We start from the raw sequence: 21,410 nt of genomic DNA, 5'->3' as shown, positions 1-21,410 counted from the left end.
TCGAACAAATAAACATGTTGCTGGTACCTGCCAGGCATAGAACAAATGTACAGATAACTAGAAGTAGAGTTTCGCCCAGCTCCCACGACAACCAGTATTATGTTTTAGTACATTATGAAGGCACGACACATTAAATATTCTGTGAATATGAATAACAGTGGTGCTGGACAGATTACAAACACTCATATCACTTGCACTGGGAGGTCAGCGACAATAAGAAGCAACAAAGAAACCCAAAAAGTATACAAACAAAGAGGGGGCAGGGGCAGGGTGGGGGGGGAAGCAACTGTGCAACACTGCCTTTTTCTACTGTTGGTGAAGGATATAGTTACATAAAAGTAGGTCTCACTGATTGATTCTATTTACAAACACTTTGAATAATGGGTGAAGTGTCCACTAGGATTATTTTACTGCACAAGAGAGACAGTTGTATTCTCCATTTTGTGGTCATGATCGACATCACTCCTGTTTAGGTTTTGCTTTTTTTTTAAGTAGATCAGCAGCAATCACTATCAAGTAAAAGAAGCATTTCTTTCCCTCCCCAACCTTCTGCTTCCATTGGCTTCTCTTGTTTCCTTGGTGGCTTTGAGGAAACAAACGTGAGACAGTTCCACCATTTGTTTTATTTCTTGACCATGCAGTTCAGGTGGAGTGACAAACTCATGATAGTCCATTAATCAATCACAGTATTTAGTTTTTTTTTTGCATGTGAACTGTCAACAAGTGGACTACAGAATTATCAAACCTCGTGGTTCTAAAACACAAATAACTTCAAGTACTTGCTGCAACACTGGTCTAAAGGCCTACCCGTAACACAGAATTCTGACACACAGGATTAGCATATTCTACCACTATAGCCTATCGTTAGGCTTGCATGAGTTAATGGTGGGTAAGGGAAAAGCGCTCTTCATAGCTGATGTTCTTTAGGTGTTTCCAAGGATGCTGGTGTATGTTTGTATGACTTCAGGCTAGCCAAAGGAATGTCCGTCATTTGACTCCCGCTGGTATAATGTCCCTCATTGCCACTGATCAATTTCCTGTCATTAAAATGGTTTCTGTTACCATCTTCCTTCCAGGCCCTTGACAGTGCATGTCCGTTCACTAGCTTATCTTTCTTAATCCATTCTTTCTGAGATTCAAAGGTAGCCATGGGGGACTTGAGTTGCTGATAGGAACCGAGACCTGGAGGCATCCAACAGTTGTCTGAGTGACCAAGTACCAAGCATTCTTGAGTGCACATCTCTGTCGCTTCAGCTAGTCCTCTTGGGCCAAGTGGAACGTCACCTAAAAAAAAAGTACAGAGAAAGAAGACTTCATCAGTGCTATTGCATACGGCACAATTGTTAGATTTCCAATTTAACCATGAGGAGCTACTAAAGGCTGCGTTTGAAATCAGCTCAGACTGGCAGGGTGAAAGGCTCCTCCCTCTTGCTAGTTACAAAGATTTTAATTAAAATGAGTGTGAACAATCTCGACCTAAGCACTCAAAGTAGCTTCACATACAATTGATGAAAGAGCCATACTCCTGATTATCAGCATAGTACCTAGGGAGCTTTACTTCAACTGTGTCTGATGCAGATAAAGGATTCAAAGAGTCAAACAAATGAAGTTCAATTTTTCAGGTCTGACACCCTTACAGGTGACGAAAGTGTATTGAAAAAGTTAGGAGGAACAATGTCACATAATTGCATTTTATTACTTAATTGGATATTTTAAATAAATACTGAAAAGGAAAATATAGGCATGGCAATTGATGGTGCATCGATGATTGATTGTAGATAAACAAACAAAGATAATTTAATAGTAGAAAACACATTTGTACTAAGTGCAGTACCGAGAGGGTACAACATGTGCCAGCGGATTTTCATGCCGTTTCGTCCCAAACCCGCCACGTTATTTATGCATTCCCAGAAAACACCCCGTTTCCATGGCGGGCGAGCTCCGATTCGCCTGCCACATTGTCACCTCGCCACTTCACACCAGGCACCACATAAATGACAGCCGCGCTCAGTGCTTCCAGCCCAGGACTGCAGCAAAGAAGACATGGCCCCCAAAAAGCAAGAAGATTGAAGCCCTCGAGCACCCTTTGGACACCGTGGAGGCCCGCTGCGATGTCCTCCACCCCCGCTCTAGCGGCAGGAGGGGCTGCAGCATTACCACTATGGCTTGGTAGGCGATGGCAGTGGTGATCAGTGCCAATGCTGCACTGAAGAGGTTGGCCATCCAATGCAGATGGATCAAGAATGGTCTCATCCGTGCAACCAGGGCATGGCAACCATCTCCTCACTCTCACCTCACATACTCAAGCACTTCACACATTTACTGGCATCTCACTCACTGCCAGCTCAAGGGGCATCACCACCCATTCTCACACACATACCCTCACATGTCCATCTGGCCTCATCTCCTTTGCAGACTGCCTCCTCAGGCATCGCCATCTTGAGGCCACTTGCACAAATCAACATGTGCCCCCCACACACACCCTGGGATACCCTCCTTCCCCAGTACAGCCCTCGCCCTGCAGCCTCCTCCCTTGCCTGAGGCCACTTCTCCCCCTTCCCCAAGCAAGCTGTAGCCCTGCAGCCATTGAAAAGCCACTCACATATGACTGATCAGGTAGGTGGAGACCTGCTGTGAGGCCCTCTAAAAGTAACGTGGTGCTGTCTGTGAAGCCTGGCGCTGATGACTGCGAGTGCTGATTGAAATAAAGTAGGCAAACAAACCTTGAAGTCCCAAGCGAAGTGCAGCCCACCAAGTGCACATTACTTATGTGCTGTTGTGAAACATATTGACGTGTTTTCCCACCGACGTGGATGGGCGATCCTGCAGGGGGGACGATGAGTCCGGCGGGCAGGCCTTATGACGATACGCTGATATATTAAGATGAGGTTCCCGACGTCCGATAGCAGGGAACGTGGCCTGCTATTGGCGGGCTGAGCGGACAATCGCAAACTGGTTTCACGCCGTCGTGAAACCGGCCGCACCATACTGTCCGCTCACATCTCCAAACACACCTGATGCCGGTGGGGGGCAGAAAATCCCGGCCTAAATGTGCGCTGGGTTTAAACATAGCTTTTCCTGCAACCACTGAGCTGACCAGTTATTTCTTGACGTCTCGCTTTCTGAACTGTCAGGCACTTCACACAAGGTTGCTGACATGAACAGATAACATTGCAGGTAATTTTTTTTAATGACAAATGTAGAAATGTCTCCAGCACGTTGACTGTCAGTTATTCCACCTCCATGTTAATACTGTCAGTGGAGTAGCAGGAATAGCTTTGCAACATGTTTACTCCCTCACGTTTTGTTTTGTGTTGAAACAGAGTTGCAGAGTACAAGTCCTAAGATGACATTGAGGAAAGAAGAGCAGCATATGCATACTAAACTTCATCTTAATGACTGAGGTACTGAACTAGCTTTACCACAATGGAATGCGTTTTCATTGGAAGAAAACGGCCAAGTACAAATTAACCACGTCATACGAACATACGAATTAGGGGCAGGAGTAGGCTACTCAGCCCCTCGAGCCTGCTCCGTCATTCAATAAGATCATGGCTGATCTGATTGTAACCTCAACCCCACATTCCTGCCAACTCCCCATAACCTTTCACCCCCTCCTTAAGCAAGAATCTATCTAGCTCTGTCTTAAAAATATTCAAAGACTCTGCTTCCACCGCCTTTTGAGGAAGAGAGTTTCAAAGATTCACTACCCTCTGAGAGAAAAAAAACTCTCCTCATCTCTATCGTAAATGAGCAACCCCTTATTTTTAAACAGTGACCCCCTAGTTCTCGATTCTCCCACAAGAGGAAACATCCTCTCCACATCCACCTTGTCAAGACCCCTTGAGTCAATACCGTTGAGGTAAACAGATAAAGTGCCTCAGCATTTATTATTGTGAATTCAGAAATATTTTTCAGCACAATCACAGAGGAAAATTCTCCTGTGCTTTCCTTTAAAAGAAACTGCAGCAAGAGGTTTTTTGCTGCTGGGGACTATAGACAGTCCGCCTGGACAGCACACCTGGGGTTGAGAGGTCACAAGGATAGAAAAATCCCCCTTTGTGTCTGGTGGGGGGGGGTCAGGTAATCTGGGTCATTTGGTCATGGGAAATTAGCAGTCGAAACTCCATCCATTGAACTCCGCTAACTGGCTGGTTAGAGATCAGGAGTTAAGCCCTTGATGCTGCCTGGTGGATCTGGAGCTTTGGCTGTGAATGTCTATTGTAAATAGTTTGTTTCTCTGAGTTAAGCTTTCCCATTAATGTTTCATGTTTATAAAGATCTGATGCCAGTGGAATAAAGAATCTCTGTTTCAATTTTTTTTGTGCCGTCTGTGTGCTTGAATTACACGCAATGTCTTACCCATAACAGCCTTTTCCATGCATTATTTTCAATTGCTAAAGTCTATGCACAAAAATATTCCCCACATTTGCAAGGCAGGAATCGTGCACATTCTGTTCCACTGCTGCAGGATCTCCTAGCTGTTTGCCGTTAAAATAAATAAAACCTGCATTTCTATAGTGCCTGTTACCAACTCAGGACATCCCAAAGCACTTCACAGGCAATTAAATACTTTTGAGATGTTATAAAGTAAGAAACACGGCAACCAAATTGTGCACAACAAGCTCCCCCAAAACAGCAATAAGACAATGACCAGATTATCTGTTTAAGCGATGTTGGTTGAAGGATAAATATTGGCCAAAGGAGCAGAAAGAGCTCACCTGCTGACCTCCAAAATGTTTCTGATCCACCTGAGACAGCAGACGGTGCCAGTTATGGAAAGGGATCAATGCCCATCCAGTAGAAAGGGTGTATTTGAGATTCTCCTCCGTGTGTGATCAATCTCCCCCTCTCTCTCTCTCTCTCTCTGTTTGTCTCTCTCTCTCTCTCTCTTTATCTCTCTCTCTCTCTCTTTATCTCTCTCTCTCTCTTTATCTCTCTTCCCCCTGCCCAGCAGCCCCCCCTGCCCAGCACCCGTCCCCCCACCCCAATCCCCTACCCTATTTGTAATTGAAAGATCAATAGAGCCCATTTTTGATTACTGGAATGGGAGATGCCTAATTAATCCCTGTACAGGAGAAAAACCTGGCCCAAGGTTATGTTGATTCAGGGAATGTGCATCATCAAGAGCCTTTTAACGGGCACCCCAGTACATATCACACAATGCACGATCATTAAAATATTAAATGGATAAGGATATTTAAAAACCCAAACTTCCAAGGTTACCCGACTACCTAGCTGAACTCCAGCAGAGTGTGACAGGAAAATTTATGGAAAACATTCCACATGTCCCATCATGTTCTCCATCACTCTGTGATGTTCTGCCAGAGAAATGGAGAGGTACAATCTGCCTACCTAACTATGGGGGGATGGACAATTGCGATGGCATGAAAATCACAGGGATCCATCATCATGTAAACATATACATTTGCGTCCTAGCAAGATACCCTTGCCTTGGCCACAGAGTGCTGGGACTTATGCCAATATGTAAAATCCTTGTGTGTGTTTGGCAGGTGTGTGAATTGCGACATGTGTCCCTGGATGACTAACAGAGCTAGTGAAACAATAATACAAGTTATTTGGCAGCCCTGATGACTATGTTGTGCTTAATTGTCATGAAGGCTGATCAATTCAGTTAATCATCAAACAAATTATTTGAGCATTTTCTTTAGTTGTGCCTTGAGCTCAAAGGAATGGTATCCTTTGGGGGAAAGAAGAGTGGGGAGGGTTAAGCTTTATATTACAAGCCCAGAAAATACTGCCAGTGATATTTGTGAATGAGTGCTTAGCGTATTCAAGCACCATTCTTCGGCTAACTTGAATGAAGGAATGTTTAATTCAGGAGGCCATTCAGCTCACCAGGTTTGTGCCAGCCCTTTGAAAAGTGTATCCATTCCATCGTTCTTTCCCCATTCTCCTGCAAATTTTTCCTTTTCAAATATACCCATTTGAAACAAACATGTTTACCACGTCTCCCACCTGAGTTAATATGGCAGAGGAATGTCACAGGAACGCAGTCAACCAGGCATTCACAGATATTGACGGCAATACTTTCAAGGCTTATAGATTCCATTGACACTGATGTGTTCACTGGCGATGTTCAACAGTTTAGATGGCACTGTTTCAACAGCTGTTTAGAAAGCAGTGCTTAAGCCGTGCACACTGCCGCATGACTCCAGCTGCTGCACAGGCAGCCAAATTGCCCACAACTCTTGAAATCCAGCTCTGAAGGAAGCCTCCTGATTTCACGCTTGACAGGGGATGAAAGCCGCTCCAGGGTAGCAGGATTGTCAGCGTATACACATGCTCCTTCAGGTTTAACTCAAGAGGAAGAAATCAAGGGGCTCAAGGTTTACTGGATGAAGGAACCAGCTGTGCTCCAGGGACCTTTCCTTCAAGCCACCTGAGCACATCATGGATAAAAAATCATTCACTTTACACAGAGCTTCAACCTACCAGGGAGGGGGTGGAGAGACAAGAGGTTGAGGGGACAGAGCCATTCTTGCTGATCATACTTCCTTCAAAAAATACATTAAAAAGAATAATTTTCACAATTGAACTTTGCAGAATTTGGAGAACGTGGGAGTATAAGCATTTGACTCTTCTCCAGTGTAAATTATGAACTTTCTTTATGAAGACAGAACCACCCTGTATTTTTGGTAGAGTGATTGATCACTTTCTCTTGTTATATGTTACCCCACATCACACACCATATACCTTTGCTTCTTACAGCAAGAGAACAATTTATTCCTAGGCTTTGCTAACTCTGTAATTGTCCACCCACTGCTGTGAAGTGCATTAGGAATTTACCCTTCCTGCAGAAAAGCAGAACATTTCTCTTTAGCTATCCCTTGATAGCACACCTAGGATCATGAACTCCCGATTGGAGCAATCATGGGTTGAAATCTGCACCCCAATGGCATTTTGCACACATGCTCCATTGAGCCACAAGGCAGAGCTGGCCTCTGGGTTTCCCTCTTTTCAATTCCATGCTACATTGCACTATTCCCATCTCTATCAAATATAGTGGAATCCTCCTTGATTTGGTAGAGAGTACAATTTAGACTTGGAGACATCTAGAGACCTACGAGTCAGACAAAGTACACACTTATGCCTGTTTTCCATAGCTGGAGAGATTTAGATTTAATTAGGATTCTTTCGCTTTAGGACTGTGAACATGTGACAAATCTTAGCCATGTGGCTTGAACCTGAGATGTAGACTTCTTTCATAAATATGGTTAAGATCAAGTTATCAGCCTCTATCACTTGGCCCACATGGAGTGAGCAAGTGGTGTTATTATATTATTATTTTTCACTCTATATATTTTCTGTTATTTGTTTCTCATTCTCTTTTTATACATTGACTGGCTGTGGGATTGATGAATATTTTCTCCTGCTTCTTCTTTAGGTAAAATAGGGAACTAGAGAGTGATCTGTTCTAACATCCATGGTGTGCATAAAAGCCCTCTGCTACAACTTAGAGTCCTATTATTTAACATCTCTTTCTTAGGCAGTCCCTCAGGATCGAGGTCAACGAGAAGGCTTATGGGGTATCCTTCTCTTGGCTGCCCTCAAAAATTTGTCACCATCCTCTGCTTACTCCATGATGACATACAAACATACAACTTAGGAACATGAGTAGGCCATTTGGCCCCTTGAGCCTGTTCCAATATTGTACAAGGTCACGGGTGATCTGATTGTGGCCTCAGCTTGGTATTCAGCATACACCTGATAACTATTGACTCCATTGTTAGTCAAGAATCTACCTACCTCGGCCTTAAAAATATTCAATGACCCTGTATGGTAATCTGAGGTGCAATAAACCTTTAAGAGAATGTGAGCAAATTGACTACATGACTGTACGGCCCAATAGCTGTGTAGCGTGGGCTACGATGTTAATGTTAGCCTAGAGTAGGGTCTGGTTGGAGAAGCACACATCATGTTAGTGCTCTGCTGTCTGTGAAAATAAATAACATATGCTTCATTTCATATTGGTCTCTGTCTGCATCTGCATTATATTGTTATCGACTCACCTGCCGACAGATAAGCCTGCAACCGGTTCGCGAGCAAAGCGACCCCATAGTAGAACATAACGCCCTGCCTCCACCAGTTTCCAAAGATTCACGGTGCTTTGAGAGAAAAACGTTTCTTCTCATCTCCGCCTTAAATGGGAGACCCCTAATTTTTAAACTGTGTCCCCTATTTCCAGTCTCTCCCACAAGGGATCCTCTCAGCATCCACCCTGTCAAGTGCCCTCAGGAGATTTTATGTTTCAATAAGATTACCTCTTATTCTTCTAAACTGCAATGGATACAGGCCCTGTCTGTCCAACCTTTCCTCACAAGATAAGCCCTTCATCCCTACTATCAGCCGTGCAAGCCGTGATCCTCACTAACTGGCACACGTTACTAGAGGATTCGTTAGAAAGCATCAAGGTGATCCAAGCTGGAACAGTTCAATTGCCTCTGAGCCAAGGGTTGTGGGTTCAAGCAGGGATCCTATCTCAGTGAAGATCAGGGTCAAACAAGGCTGCGTCATTGCACCAACTTGTCCATTTCCTTCGCTGCAGTACAGCACGTCACCTCCAGCAAATTTCCCACAGGTGTGGAGATAATCTACAGAACAGATGGGAAACTGTTCAACCTACGCTGCCTTCAATCCAAGACCAAAACTCAGTCATCGGGCTTCAGTGTGCAAGTGACATGTGCGCGCGCTCGCTCAGGAATTGAGCTCCGGGTCATTGTTGACTCCTTTTCCGAAGCATATGAGTAAATGGGTCTTTCACTAGTTAACATATTGCTTTCATTACTCCTCGATATGCCGCAAAAACCCTGACGTTATCGTGCATTTTTATCTTTTCATTCCCCAGCGAGAGAATCGATGGGAATACAGTCAAAATAGGTGCGAGATCATAACCCTTAATTGGATGGCAGAAGATTGGAATTGGACTTGTGATAATCTCACCTAGCGTAGAGGTGCTCGAAGGTTGGCGTAGCTCTCAGGTTCAAAGTGGAATCGGGGTGGGGGGGGTGGGGCACACTCTCCGTTGGTACGTCAACAAACTATCTCACAGTTGTAAGGGGCTAAGTTTTATAATTGGTTACACCCGATCATCCGGTTGAAAGTGGGTGAAACTAATCAGGAAAAGAGGTAGTTATATTAAATCAGAACTCCACCCAGTTTGTGCCCTGTTGAATCCGCTAACAGCATTTTGCAAATGGTGTCTGATGCGACGAGTGTTGTTTAGATTTTGTGAGGGGAAATCTGAATTTTCTATTAAAATGAGTCTCAGGTCTGACTGAATGATTGCGTTGAAATTTTCCTTGCATGCTGCGTTTATATGAAATGGATTTCCTGATGCATACGAAGCTATGTTCACTTGTGACGATTTGTCAAGTAACCTCGTAAAAATGTTTTAGTACACAGGGCTGTTGTAGTGTTTCTGAAAGCTCATGTTACTCGATGATTTGTTAGAAAGCATCTCGATGTTCAAAGCTGGCACACAGTCTGCTGATTACATATCTGAAAATGTCACTAAAGTATTATATTTTGATCCCATCAGGTAATTCCGTTGACCCAGTTGCCTCAGAGCCAAAGGTCATGGGCTCAAGCTTCACCCCAGGACTAAGCTAATGTTTAAATGCATTACTGAGAAAATGCTACCTTGTCAGAAGTGCTGTCTTTCCGATGGCGCATTAAGTAAGTCCCTGCCTGCCTGTTTAGGTGGATGTGAAAGATCCCATGGCACTTATTTGAAGAAGAGCAGGAAGTTTGCCACATTGTGACGCCTCTTGACCCAGGAGCAATAGAGAAAGGAAAATCTGTGGCTGCTTTCTGGAAGTCCTGTTTTCTTTAAAAAGTCTGTGGGATCCATGATTGTTTTTTTCTAAGAATGTTTGAAAAGGACTTTTAAGTGTTTTTATCAATTGTAAAGGGGTCAATTGTAATTTTCATGGATAATAAGAAATACTGGTCTATATGACCTGGTGACTCTTAACCTGGAAGCAGTACCAACAGGAAGGGAGTTAAGAAAAAAGCCATGTGGCTGTCAGACACAAAGGAGAGCTGCAGATACAAGCAGAGGAGCTGGAGGGTGAAGGTAATCAGTGCACAAATGCAGATGCAAAGAGGAAGCAGACAGAAGCAGAACAAAGAAATATAGAACTTAGGAGCAGGAATATGCCATTTGGCACCTTAAGCCTTCTCCACCATTCAATAAAATCATGGCTGATCTATTTGTGGTCTCAACTCCTCTTTCCTGCCTGTCCCCCATAATCTTTGACTCCCTTGTATATCAAAAATCTGTGTAACTCAACATTGAATATAATCAATGACCTAGATCCACTGCTTTCTGGGGAAGAGAATTCCACATATTAATGATCCTCTGGGAGAAAACAATTCTCCTCACCTCAGTCTTAAATGCTATACCTCTTATTCTTAAATTGCGCCCCCTGGTTCTAGTCTCCCCCACAAATGGATATATCCTCTTAGTACCCACCCTATCAAATCCCCTCAGGATCTTATATGTTTTAATAAGATCATCTCTCATTCTTCTAAACTCCAATGTGTATAGGCCTAACCTACCTTTCTTCATAAGATAAACCCTTCATACCAGGAATGAGCCAAGTGAACCTTCTCTGAACTGCTTCTAATACAATTATATCTCTTTTTAAATAAAGAGGCCAAAACTGCACACAGTATTCCAGATGTGGTCTCTGAAAGAGAACACAGAGAATTCCTGTGAGGAGAATAAGCTAATCACTCACAGGAAGAGGTCAGTTTTTCTTGTTTGGCATTAAATGGGGACAAGAACTCTTGGTGGTACTGTGTGAGCTGGCTAAAAGGGTCTAAAACCTGGTAAGCTGTATGAATAGCCTGGAGATGCTAAAGAGCTGGGTGTTTTCCCAGAATTGGCCAAACTATGATCTGGGGTGTTATTGGTTGGTCAGATGAAAAGGAACTCTGGAAAGCTACATCAGGACTGTCATGACCTGAGGGAGAAAGCGCTCATAGAAACATGCCTTGCTGCTGATAATTGTACCCATGAATCTTGACGGTAAAAGCTATTGTCAAACAGGACTCCTGAACTACCCTACGCGAATAAACAACAGCATATTGTGGAACTATATAGCTGTGTAATGCCACCTTTCTCTGCAGAGTGATGTGGGTGCTTGTTGTTGCCTAAGGCATATCTTTGTTATATCGACTACGTGAAGTGAAATTTATCTTTATATTTGAAGTATCATTTGCCTGTTAATTCATGTGTAACTCTCGGTTCTCATTCATGTTAAAGTGAAAGCTACAAGATGTGTAATCTCAGTGGCAATTTCTTCATTTGGGTGGGTCATTCAGTATACTGGGTTATTTAGGTTTATTGTTTCTACACGGAGAGCGGAAGAACATGTCCTGGCTAACCCTGCTAAAACAGATTAACTGCTCGCTCTTGTCATTGCTGTTTATGGGAGACGTTATACACAAATTGGTTGTTGCATTTGCATACAAAACAGTATCTACACTTCAAAATTGTTTCATTGGCTGTGAAGTGTGCTGACAATATGAAAGGTGATGTGTTAGGTTTTTCCATTTCTTAATAATCCAGATCAAACCCGGTGAAATGAAAAGTGGTTCAACAGCAGCATCCTCTCCCAAGCCAATTTGCCCAGCACTGAGGTGCTAATCACTTAAAGCCAGCTCCACTATGTATGGGACATGTTGTTCACATGCCTGACACCAGACTCCCAAAGCAACTGCTGGACTCAGTACTCAGTCATGGCAGGAAGCTCCTAAGGTGAACAACAGAAATGCTTCAGGAATGTCCTCAAAACACCCCTGAAAAGGTCAAACATCCCCACCGACTTATGGGAGACCCTGACTTGTGACCGAACAAAATGGAGAAGCCTCATTCGGGGAGGCACTTGAACACATCAAGAGACATCAGCGGGAATGTGCAGAAGCGAAGTTGAGACGTTGGAGAGAGTGCACAGACCCCCAAACATCCCAACCACCCAACCTTCAAAAACCACCTGCTGCAAACTGAAGAGGAAGCAAGCCACCCTCGATCCCAATGGGCTGCCTAAGAAGGTGTAGCTTGTCTTTTCCTCTATAACCTTTTCAATTGTTGCATTGTATAAAAATTGGCATGCCTTGAATTAAGTAGCTACTTAGGTGAAGACTCATACTACAATATTGATTACATACACTGAGAATGTGACATAATTCTTGACATTTGAAAGAGATCACATATTCTATTACAGTGAAATGCGAATGTCTACTGCAAACCTGAAAGGCATTTCTGTCACTTCCAAGAAGTCTCCATTTATCCACAAATGAATTACTAATGTAGCTGCTTTGTGCAAGTCCTGTTTTTGTACAAAATGGTGCAGAGTTTGTGGCTTCATCACTATTCAGCCACCTTTCCTCTTTGCCCAGTTAACTCGGGTATATTTCCCACATTGCAAAACTCTCAGCTTCTCTGGATTAAAATAGGAGAGCACTTCTAGATACTCCAGGAGATAGCTTTTTAAAGTTATGATTTATTTTCTCACCTTGTGGTCTCTGCGGATTGAAAGCCCCTTCACCTTGTAAGATAAAACGAAAAGAGCAATAACCTGCTCTGCACGAATGCAGGACATGCTCTGTGTATTGAAAGAGGTGAGTTTCCTTCTCACTTCTTTTTACAGCCCCTAGCTAAATGGCCACTTCATTGATCTACTCCAAGCAGCAATTAGAAGGTGACTGCTAGCAAGATGAGTGCCTCCTTTTCAAACTTGGTACATCAATACCTTGTAAATCGTAGAAGTCTTTGAGCTTCTTACTTGATAGCCTAAGTCATTGTTGACCTACAAGTTTCCTATTTCATAAAACATGGAAACAATAATTGAATTATTGGTATTTTATATCTTTCGATTCATGTAGGCTTATCGCAAAGTACTGCAAAGTCATTATAGCACAGAAACTGCCAATTTGGCTTAGTCTGTGTTTAAGCTGCATACGAGCCTCCTCCCAGCCTACTTCATGTCACTGTGTCAGCATGAGTGTCTATTCATGTTTCTTTCATGTACTTATCTAGTGTGCCCTCAATGTATCAAGGTATTTAATACAGATACTGGCAACATAGGGCAGAAACATCCCCCCATCGGGGGGGGTTGTGCGGGGGTGGGTGTGAATCCGATAGGCGCCACCAATTGGGGCCGCGCCGCCATTTTACGTGGGTGGGTCAATTAAGGCCCACCCAGCGTGACGCTTGCACAGAAGCGCTGAGCACTCGCTGTGCGGACGGGGGGTGGGGGGGGGGAATTCCCTGAGTCGGGGCCTGCGCTCTTTCGTGCATGTGCGCAGAAGAGTGCAGAAATCTCCCTGTGGCACAGAAGTGCCTCAGGGAGATTCTTTTTAAGATTTACACATCCAAATGAAGAAATTAAAAACTTTTAAAACATGTCCCCTCATCTGACAGTGTCACATGAGCTGGGACATGTCAATGAATTTTTAAAAACATTTTATTGAATTTTTTAACACTTCATAAAACCTCATCCCGCCCGTGGATGAGGTTCCATGAAAAATGCGAAGGCCGCCTGGGCTCTTCGCCTGCCCCCCAACAACCTTAAGGTTGGACAGGCCGCTCACTTAATTATTTCAATTAGTTTTTAAACAGGCCTTAATAGGCTTTTGACAGTTCGGCTGCGCGCCCGCCAAACTGACAATCTAAATGACATGTGGTGACGTCAGGACGCCTGCCCGACATCACCCCGCATCATTTTACGCGTCAGCAAGTGGGCCCTGCCCCCACTCGCCAACCCGAAAACTCTACCTATATTCTAGTTCATTTAGTACAGGGAAAAGATTGTACTAATTCCTTGCTCAATGTTGTTGCGTTCCTGAAAAGTGCAACTTCACTTGAAACAACTTTAAGCGAATCAGATTTTCCCATTACAACCAATGTGGAAGCTGTACTTAGGTTCTGTAGAAACTTATGCATCAGAAAAAAGCATTAAAAAAATTATACCTGGTAAGTTAAAATACTTAACATTTCTAAATTCCTGTATTCATAAATGAAATGATTTTTAAAATACTCCTCTTGCCAACTTCTCCCGCTCCCCGACCTTATCCCACTTCCTGTCTCACTCCCCGAACCTCTCCCTGTCCCATACCCCAACACTCTCCCACTCCCTGACTGTCTCCCACTCCTGACCCTCTCCCATGCCCCATCTCCCTCTGCTCCTAGCACTTTCCTGACTCATGCTCTCTGCCACTTCCCAACTCTCTCCCTTCCCTGCTCCCCAACCCTTCCCCTTGCTGTGAGAGAGGGCTCGGAAGATGGGCGGCAGGAGGGAGGGAGTGACCGAGGGAGCGGGAGGATGGGGGAGGGAAGCAGTGAGCGGGAGAAAGTTGGGGAGGGAAGTGGCAAGCAGGAGAGAGTCAGAGAGGGAAGCAGCAAGCAGGAGAGAGTCGGGAGAGAGCGGTGAACAGGAGAGAGTCGGGGAGCAGGAGAGGCCACTCTGATCAAGACATACAAAACAATGATAAAGCAGAAATCCTGACACTACCAACCCCATTATATCTGTGATGCTAAAGTGGAACAATGCTGAACAAGGCAACTATAAATTGGGACATACTGTAAACCGCATGTTCAGGGCATCTCATATTTACACTAATTAATTGTGAAGTCTAAATTAGGAATGCCACAATAACTGTATTTCAGTATCATATATAGACTCTTCATCATTCTGTCACCAGACATAACTGTTGCATGCAAAAAGCCAACTTGGCAAAAAAAAGCAGGCCCTAGACTTAATATCAGTGGCCAATGTCTTTAATATTCAGTGAATAGGAATTAAAGCCCGTTTTTGAGATCACAAGACCAAGCTACACCTTAGGCAACAAGTGAAAGAGTGTGACAAAACCAACATCAACTACACATTTCAGATTGCAATGAACCAGTTGAAATAAAAAGGGACTTCAGCATTTGGCTGTCAAAGTACAGGACCATAAGACCATAAGACCATAAGACATAAGAGCAGAAATTAGGCCATTCGGCCCATCGAGTCTGCTCCGCCATTCAATCATGGCTGATAAGTTTCTCAACCCCATTCTCCCGCCTTCTCCCCGTAACCTTTGATCCCCTTACCAATCAGGAACCTATCTATCTTGGTCTTAAATACACTCAATGACCTGGCCTCCACAGCCTTCTGTGGCAATGAATTCCAAAGATTCACCACTCTCTGGTTAAAGAAGTTTCTCCTCATCTCTGTTCTAAAAGGTCTTCCCTTTACTCTGAGGCTATGCCCTGGGGTCCTAGTCTCTCCTACTAATGGAAACATCTTCCCCACGTCCACTCTATCCAGGCCTTTGAAAAAGACCACTTGCTGCAGTTCGACTTATACTCCTCCACACCAACTAAGGTATCATGGCAGCCATGGTGAAGTTTTCTGGGATAGAAATACTTGCATTTATATAGCACCTTTCATGACCTCGGGACAACCAACTTTATAACCAACAAAGTACTTTTGAAGTGTCTTCACTGTTGTAATGTAGGAAACGCGGCAGCCGACTTGTGCACAGCAAGCTCCCACAAACAGCAATGTGACAATGACTAAATAGTCTGTTTTCAGGTATTGACTGGGGTGGGGGGGGTGGTGGGGGTGGATGCACTTGAGAAATGGGCTTCCTTGTTCTCCTTCAAAATAGTGCTTGGGAACTTTTTTTTGCCTACCTGAGAGGGCATTTGGGGCATTTAAACGTCTCATCCAAAAGGTGGCACATCCAAAAGTGCAATGCTCCTCCGGCTCTGGCAATGGAGCATCAGCCTAGGCTTTGAGCTCAGGTCACTTGGGGGGGCTGACTTGAAGCCACAATCTGTTGACTCGGAGGTGAAAGTGCGACCAACTGAGCCACGGCCAACACAGAATGGTTTGCTGGAATGCTTCATTCAACTGTTAGTGAAGTGTTAACTGCTTTGCTGGCAGCAGCAGCCGTGTGGTAGCAGGGAGGACATTACTATACAGTGACAGATAAACTGAGGAAAATGTGCCACTTTAAGTTGGCCGTTAACATCTCTTATTTGATAGTATTCTACCAGTACATTTTATTCCAGTCACTCAGCCAAGCCAGGAACTGCATTTTCCTGCGTCTTACGATGAAAGACATTTTTCACTCTCATTACCTGCTGGAGAAAAGTTTACTCACTGGCACCATCCATGTATGACAACTCACCCTTAGTCAATTTTGTAATCATCAGGCCAAAGCTAACTGTTACTTGCTGAGAGACAATCATTTTTTAAAAAAAATTAGTGGCTCCTTTGCTCTCAGTGCCAGAGTAGCATAATTGTTCATTGGGGGCTGGTTCCATTGTTAGAGTTGTCGGATAGCATAAGGGTTAAGCCAATCGCATTATCTTCTCATAATGGAAAGCAGAGTTTAAACACACACAACTCTGGTTGCTAGTGTAAAACGCCCGGGGCAGAATTTTACATTCCCCCGCTGGCAGGTTTGTAAGTGAGGGGGAGAGGTGGGTGGGGGGCGGTTTATGGGTGTAAAATCCCTCAGATGGCCTTCCCATAGGGCTCCTGCCTGCCCCGACCTCTCCATAATTTACTAGTTGGATGGACAAGGCCTACAACGACCTGCCTGTTCTTGCCCCAATTGAGGCTGTTAACTGGCCAATTAATGGCCGCTTAAGGGCTGTTTCCCATCCAGCCTCAATTTTCAGGCATGCGGAAGGAGTTCAGGGGCATGAGGAAGCCAGGAGAGTGACCCCGTTAAGGCCTCAAGGTGGGGAAGGGTGTGAGGTGCTTCCACCAACAGCCGACTTTCAACAGCGGGGCGGCATCCCACACCCCCACCCACGCCCAGAAGGTTGGGCCCCTGCAGCTGCTCCTGCTCCGCTCCCGGCCTCTCCAGCAACAACCCCACCCCAGCTCTGCCTACCCCACTGGGTTTCATCTCCCCCTCCCTCCCTGCCTGAGAACCCCATACTTACCCGGTCCTGGACTCCTGGGGCTTACATTCTGGGGGTGGATTGTAGCCCCAGTCCTGTCTGGGGCTTCTGGGACTAGAGATCTGTCAGCCAATCGGTTTGGCCAGCAGCTCTCTGAGATGGCGCTTCCTCAGAGCAAGTGGCGGAAGTCCCATTTCCAGCAAATTAATGTTCCTTGGAGCATTAAATGGCTGCAGGGCAGCGAGTATCGGCAACAATGCATTTTCCACCAACTCCTCTGATGGAGGGAAGGGAAACTCCGCCATCTGAAAAATTCCAGGCCCTGGTTTTGAAAAGAACCAAAGTGTTGCTTGGCTCTTTTTTAAAATAACTATAAGTACAAGGTAATGCATGTAGGAACAAAGAATATGTGATACACTCAATAAAGGAGTCCTTTCTAGGAAAAGTAATTGATATGCCGTTGATCTCTGACCTCTTCAAAGTTGAGCAACCACCACGCGAATGATCACCGTGGGCAGGTTCTTCCGGTCGGCGAGCGAGGCCTGCTCGCCAATGCGTAAAATGACACGGGATGACGTCGGGTGGAACTCCCGACGTCACCCCGCCCCATTTCCATTTTTTTCAGGTCGGCGGCCAAGTCAGCTGCACGTCCGCGACTTGTCAAAGGCCTATTGACGTCGTTGAGAAGATAATTAAAGTCACAAATGGACCTGCCCGTCCAACCTTAATGTTGACGGACAGGTCAGGAGCCCTGACGGGCTTCAGAAAAAGCATGAAACCTCATCCACGGGCGGGATGAGGTTTCATGAGGGTATTTAAATTTTAGTCACATCTTTCAATAAAAGTTATGGGCATGTCCCAACCCATGTGACAGTGTCACATGAGGAGACATGGCAGGGAAATTTTTTAAACCTCTTCATTTAAAGTTCTAAATCGGAGATGATTTCCCTGAGGCAGCACTTAGCCTCAGGGAGATCTGTGCGCTCTTTCACGTCACACACGTAAAATGGTGGCGCGCCCCCGAGCGGGTGTGCCGATCGAAGGCACGCCTGTCCACGTCCATTCCTGCACTCCCCACCCCAACAGGGGGGAAATTTTTGCCCATGTCACATGTTAAAATCTCCAGGAATAGGTCAAAGTAGAGCTGGCCAAAAGGGTGATTCACACGCGCAGCATCCATAATTCAGCAAACACAGCCTTTCTGTAAATGGGCAGGACAATTCAGCTAAGACAAGGCCAAGGGTCAAATGGCCACTTAACAAGTGATGGTAGCTCAAAGGTGCAGCTAGGCCACTGTAGCCAGCTGCCTGTCAGGTTTGAGTATAGGCAGTGTCCCACACAAACTGCCTGTCAATACTGTGCGAAGAAAATCTCGCGGCTTCAAAAACCTATTTATTGTTATTTATTTTCATTTACATTTTCAAATTCCTGGAACTGGATTAACATTCAACCAAAGGAATGTGTGAGATGGCGCTGCCTCATCCCCGAGATTCTTGACTAATGATTGCTGGCTTTTAGTCCTGAGGCTTTTGTCCTCAACAGGACTGCTCCGAGTGGATTATCTCTGGAGGCAAGCAACAACTGCACTGAGGAACTCATTACTGTTACACTGTGAGGATTAATTTATTGAGCGAACAGATCAGCAAATGTCATTCCTTTAAAAGAAGCACCGTGATTCAAATTGGCTGGAAGACAGAATATTTATTAGAAAGCCCAGTTAAAAAAAATATATATATTAACTCAGGCTGTGGGAATTGTTCAATTCAACGGTACAAAATAAATAATTCTTGGTGTGTCCAAAAAATTATGACATGAACGTTGCTTTGCTGGGGAAGGGATGAAATTAAATTTCTCCCATCTTAAATATGCATTTTTGATTCTGTCTGGTTGCTGTTAATTTACTGTATAATAGCTTCGGGGAAGGTGGGAGGGGAGAGGTGTGTGGGGCTTACTGCCAGAAGGAAGTGAGAGAGCATCACAGGGACCCAGTTTCCTGCTAACGGTGACATGTTTGACTGAACGAGCCAAAGACCTCTTCGTTCTAAATGCTATCTTCTGCTGCCAGCTGCTGACGCCAACGCAGTACATTTTTTGCACACGGCCATGCCACCCCGAAAGGAAGCCAGATTCCCCTTTCTTAATCTCACCACGGCTGCCTCCATGAGTGGTGAGGTTTACTAATACCCTTATTTTTTTTTTATCAGAAATGCCTTTCCAGTCCCTGCTGCGATAATAGATGGTGCTTGACTTAGCACATCACCTTCGATCATTTCTCAAAAGAAGCATTTTTTTTTTTTTAAACATTACCACTAGAATAAGCTGTGTTGATTTTATCTTAAAGGGCATCAGCACTCTGTAGAACATTAATGAGGCAATTCTTCAAGATTCACGCACTTGCTGTCTTTAAGCGTCTGAGAAGTTAAAGGCAGAAGCAGCTATTTACGTAAACGGTCTTAATTCCCTTTAGCTCCATTCCCAACTCATGGTGTTCTGGTATAGCTTCCATTGGCTCTTGGCATCCACTTCGAGATCAGGCATATGGAAGGAATTAAACACTCTCTAAATTACTCTCCCTCAACTAATTAGTAACAATAACCTTTGCCTTGCTTCTAGAAACAAAATGAGTTCGGCTTTGCCCAAAATCCAAACATCTTTTGCTAATATAAATGTCAGAGTCTGAACTGCTCTCATTTAAAGCAGCAGCCTTGGCTGTCAACTGACCCCTCCGTCATGTGATCAAAGCCAGTCCAGGAGATCACATGGATCAGTTACATTCTGTATATACAATGTTTGCTGTAGTCAAGAGATGGCACATCTCCATCCTGAAGGCGAGAATCAGTACCAACCGCACCAGTTTAAAACACATTCCGAGGCTCACTACTCCCTGGGAAAGAATCACCCATTGACCAACCTATTCCTACTCTTACACAGTTTAAACTCATGTTGCCTGCTCTTCCTCAATGTTAAACTGAAATAATACATTAATTATTATTATTTTATAGACCTCTGTCAGATCACCTCTGAGCCTACAATGTTCAAAAGTGAATAGACCAAGGTCCTTGAGCCTATTTGAGTAGCTGAGGTTCTTTCAGCGAGGAATCATTCTTGTGGAACAACCCTGGAACTTTTCCAAGTCCACTCTACCATTTGCCGTGAGGGGAGTCTAAAATTGGACACATCACTTTTGATGCTACCTGACCAGTGTCAAAATGGTGACCTTTGATTTATATTCAATAATTCTATTAATATTGCTGAAAAAAGCAAACCGTTTCAAAAGAGTAACAATTTACATTTGAATTAAACAAGAACATGGGGGATAATAGTTTCTGTTGCACTCTCCATGGCAAAACCTCGACCAATCAGAGTCGACCTGCCAGCCAATCAACACCCTTCTCTCACGCAGTCTGAATTGTTATTTGCTTTGAAATTTGGAATTCTTGTGTCTCTCCTGAAGAGTGCGAGGTGAAAAGCTTCACCAGCACTTTTCTCCCTTTTCATCAATACTCAAGTTCTACACGACCTAGCGATTCTATTAATGCCGCTCAATATCCTGCTTGCTTTGACTACAATTTCTCTATAGCGGTGATGAACCTTCAGTGATCTGTGGACAACAAAACCTATTCTCTCCCAATCTCTTCCAGTTTATAAAAAGAGCCAGCAAGAAAAAAAAATAATACTGAAGGGAATCAGAGCTACTTATAGAGAAGCTCTTTGTGTTAAACGGCAGGAGAATGAAGCAACAGGGTTTTAACTAGAAAACAGGGAACTAAATATAATTTTAAAATAAATTACTTTAGACCTATCAGTTGCTATAATATGAAAGAGGCTGCCATCTAGTGCAGCAAAAATAGGCACAATGATTGAGGAAGGCAGATTTAGCAGTGAACAAATTGATACATATTTGGTATGAGGGAGAAGAAAATAATCTGCGGATCTTGTTAATGAATTGAGATAGTTGGGCTTCTCAAATATTTATCCTGCACACTAGGTGGCATGGCACCCTGTGATTAAATAATTCCGTATAATTTCCAGTGTTTTCACTATCATAGTACTCACAAACCATGGGCGAGCTATACACAGCAAACTCCCCTTAATCAAGGCCAGCAATTAGATTGTAGTGTGTCCATTTCAGAGGTGTAGAAAGGGCACCTGAAAGTTGAATATGGCAGTAGGCTTGTGAATGCCTACTCTGCACCAGAAGTGGGTGCCTACTTTTATTAGTCGGTAGGCCTGTTTGATACTCATCCAGGGCTCAGTCCTGTACCTGGCATTAGACCAATTGCAAAATAAACCCTGGGCTTAAGACTTGTTTCCAGCCCTTTGTGAAATTGGACAGCGAAAGGATGCAACGGGTGCCTTAAATTCAGCTTCATCGTGCACTGAGCAACCAGGAAAGCTGCGCTCGGCTCCGTATGAAAATCATTGACTGCTGGTCACCACTCACCCCACCCCTACTCCTCCACCACCACACCACACA

The 21,410-nt window shown here is 44.2% G+C and overlaps 1 protein-coding gene across 3 annotated transcripts in view; it reads right to left on the bottom strand.

The window, feature by feature from the left end:
* Positions 1–385: 385 nt before the first annotated feature.
* The window catches only part of pcdh9 (protocadherin 9), a 658,036-nt gene continuing 637,011 nt past the window's right edge, over positions 386–21,410 (bottom strand). For all 3 annotated transcript variants that reach the window (XM_078546009.1, XM_078546007.1, XM_078546008.1), the window contains one exon: positions 386–1,284. In XM_078546009.1, coding sequence (XP_078402135.1) covers positions 1,255–1,284 — 30 coding nt within the window. In that variant the 3' untranslated portion in view covers positions 386–1,254. The remainder of the gene's footprint in view (positions 1,285–21,410) is intronic.

The sequence above is a fragment of the Cetorhinus maximus genome, chromosome 7 (genome assembly GCF_964194155.1).
Source record: "Cetorhinus maximus chromosome 7, sCetMax3.hap1.1, whole genome shotgun sequence".
NCBI lineage: Eukaryota > Metazoa > Chordata > Chondrichthyes > Lamniformes > Cetorhinidae > Cetorhinus > Cetorhinus maximus.
Note: the sequence above shows the minus strand (reverse complement) of the source record. Positions and strands in the feature narration are given on the sequence as shown.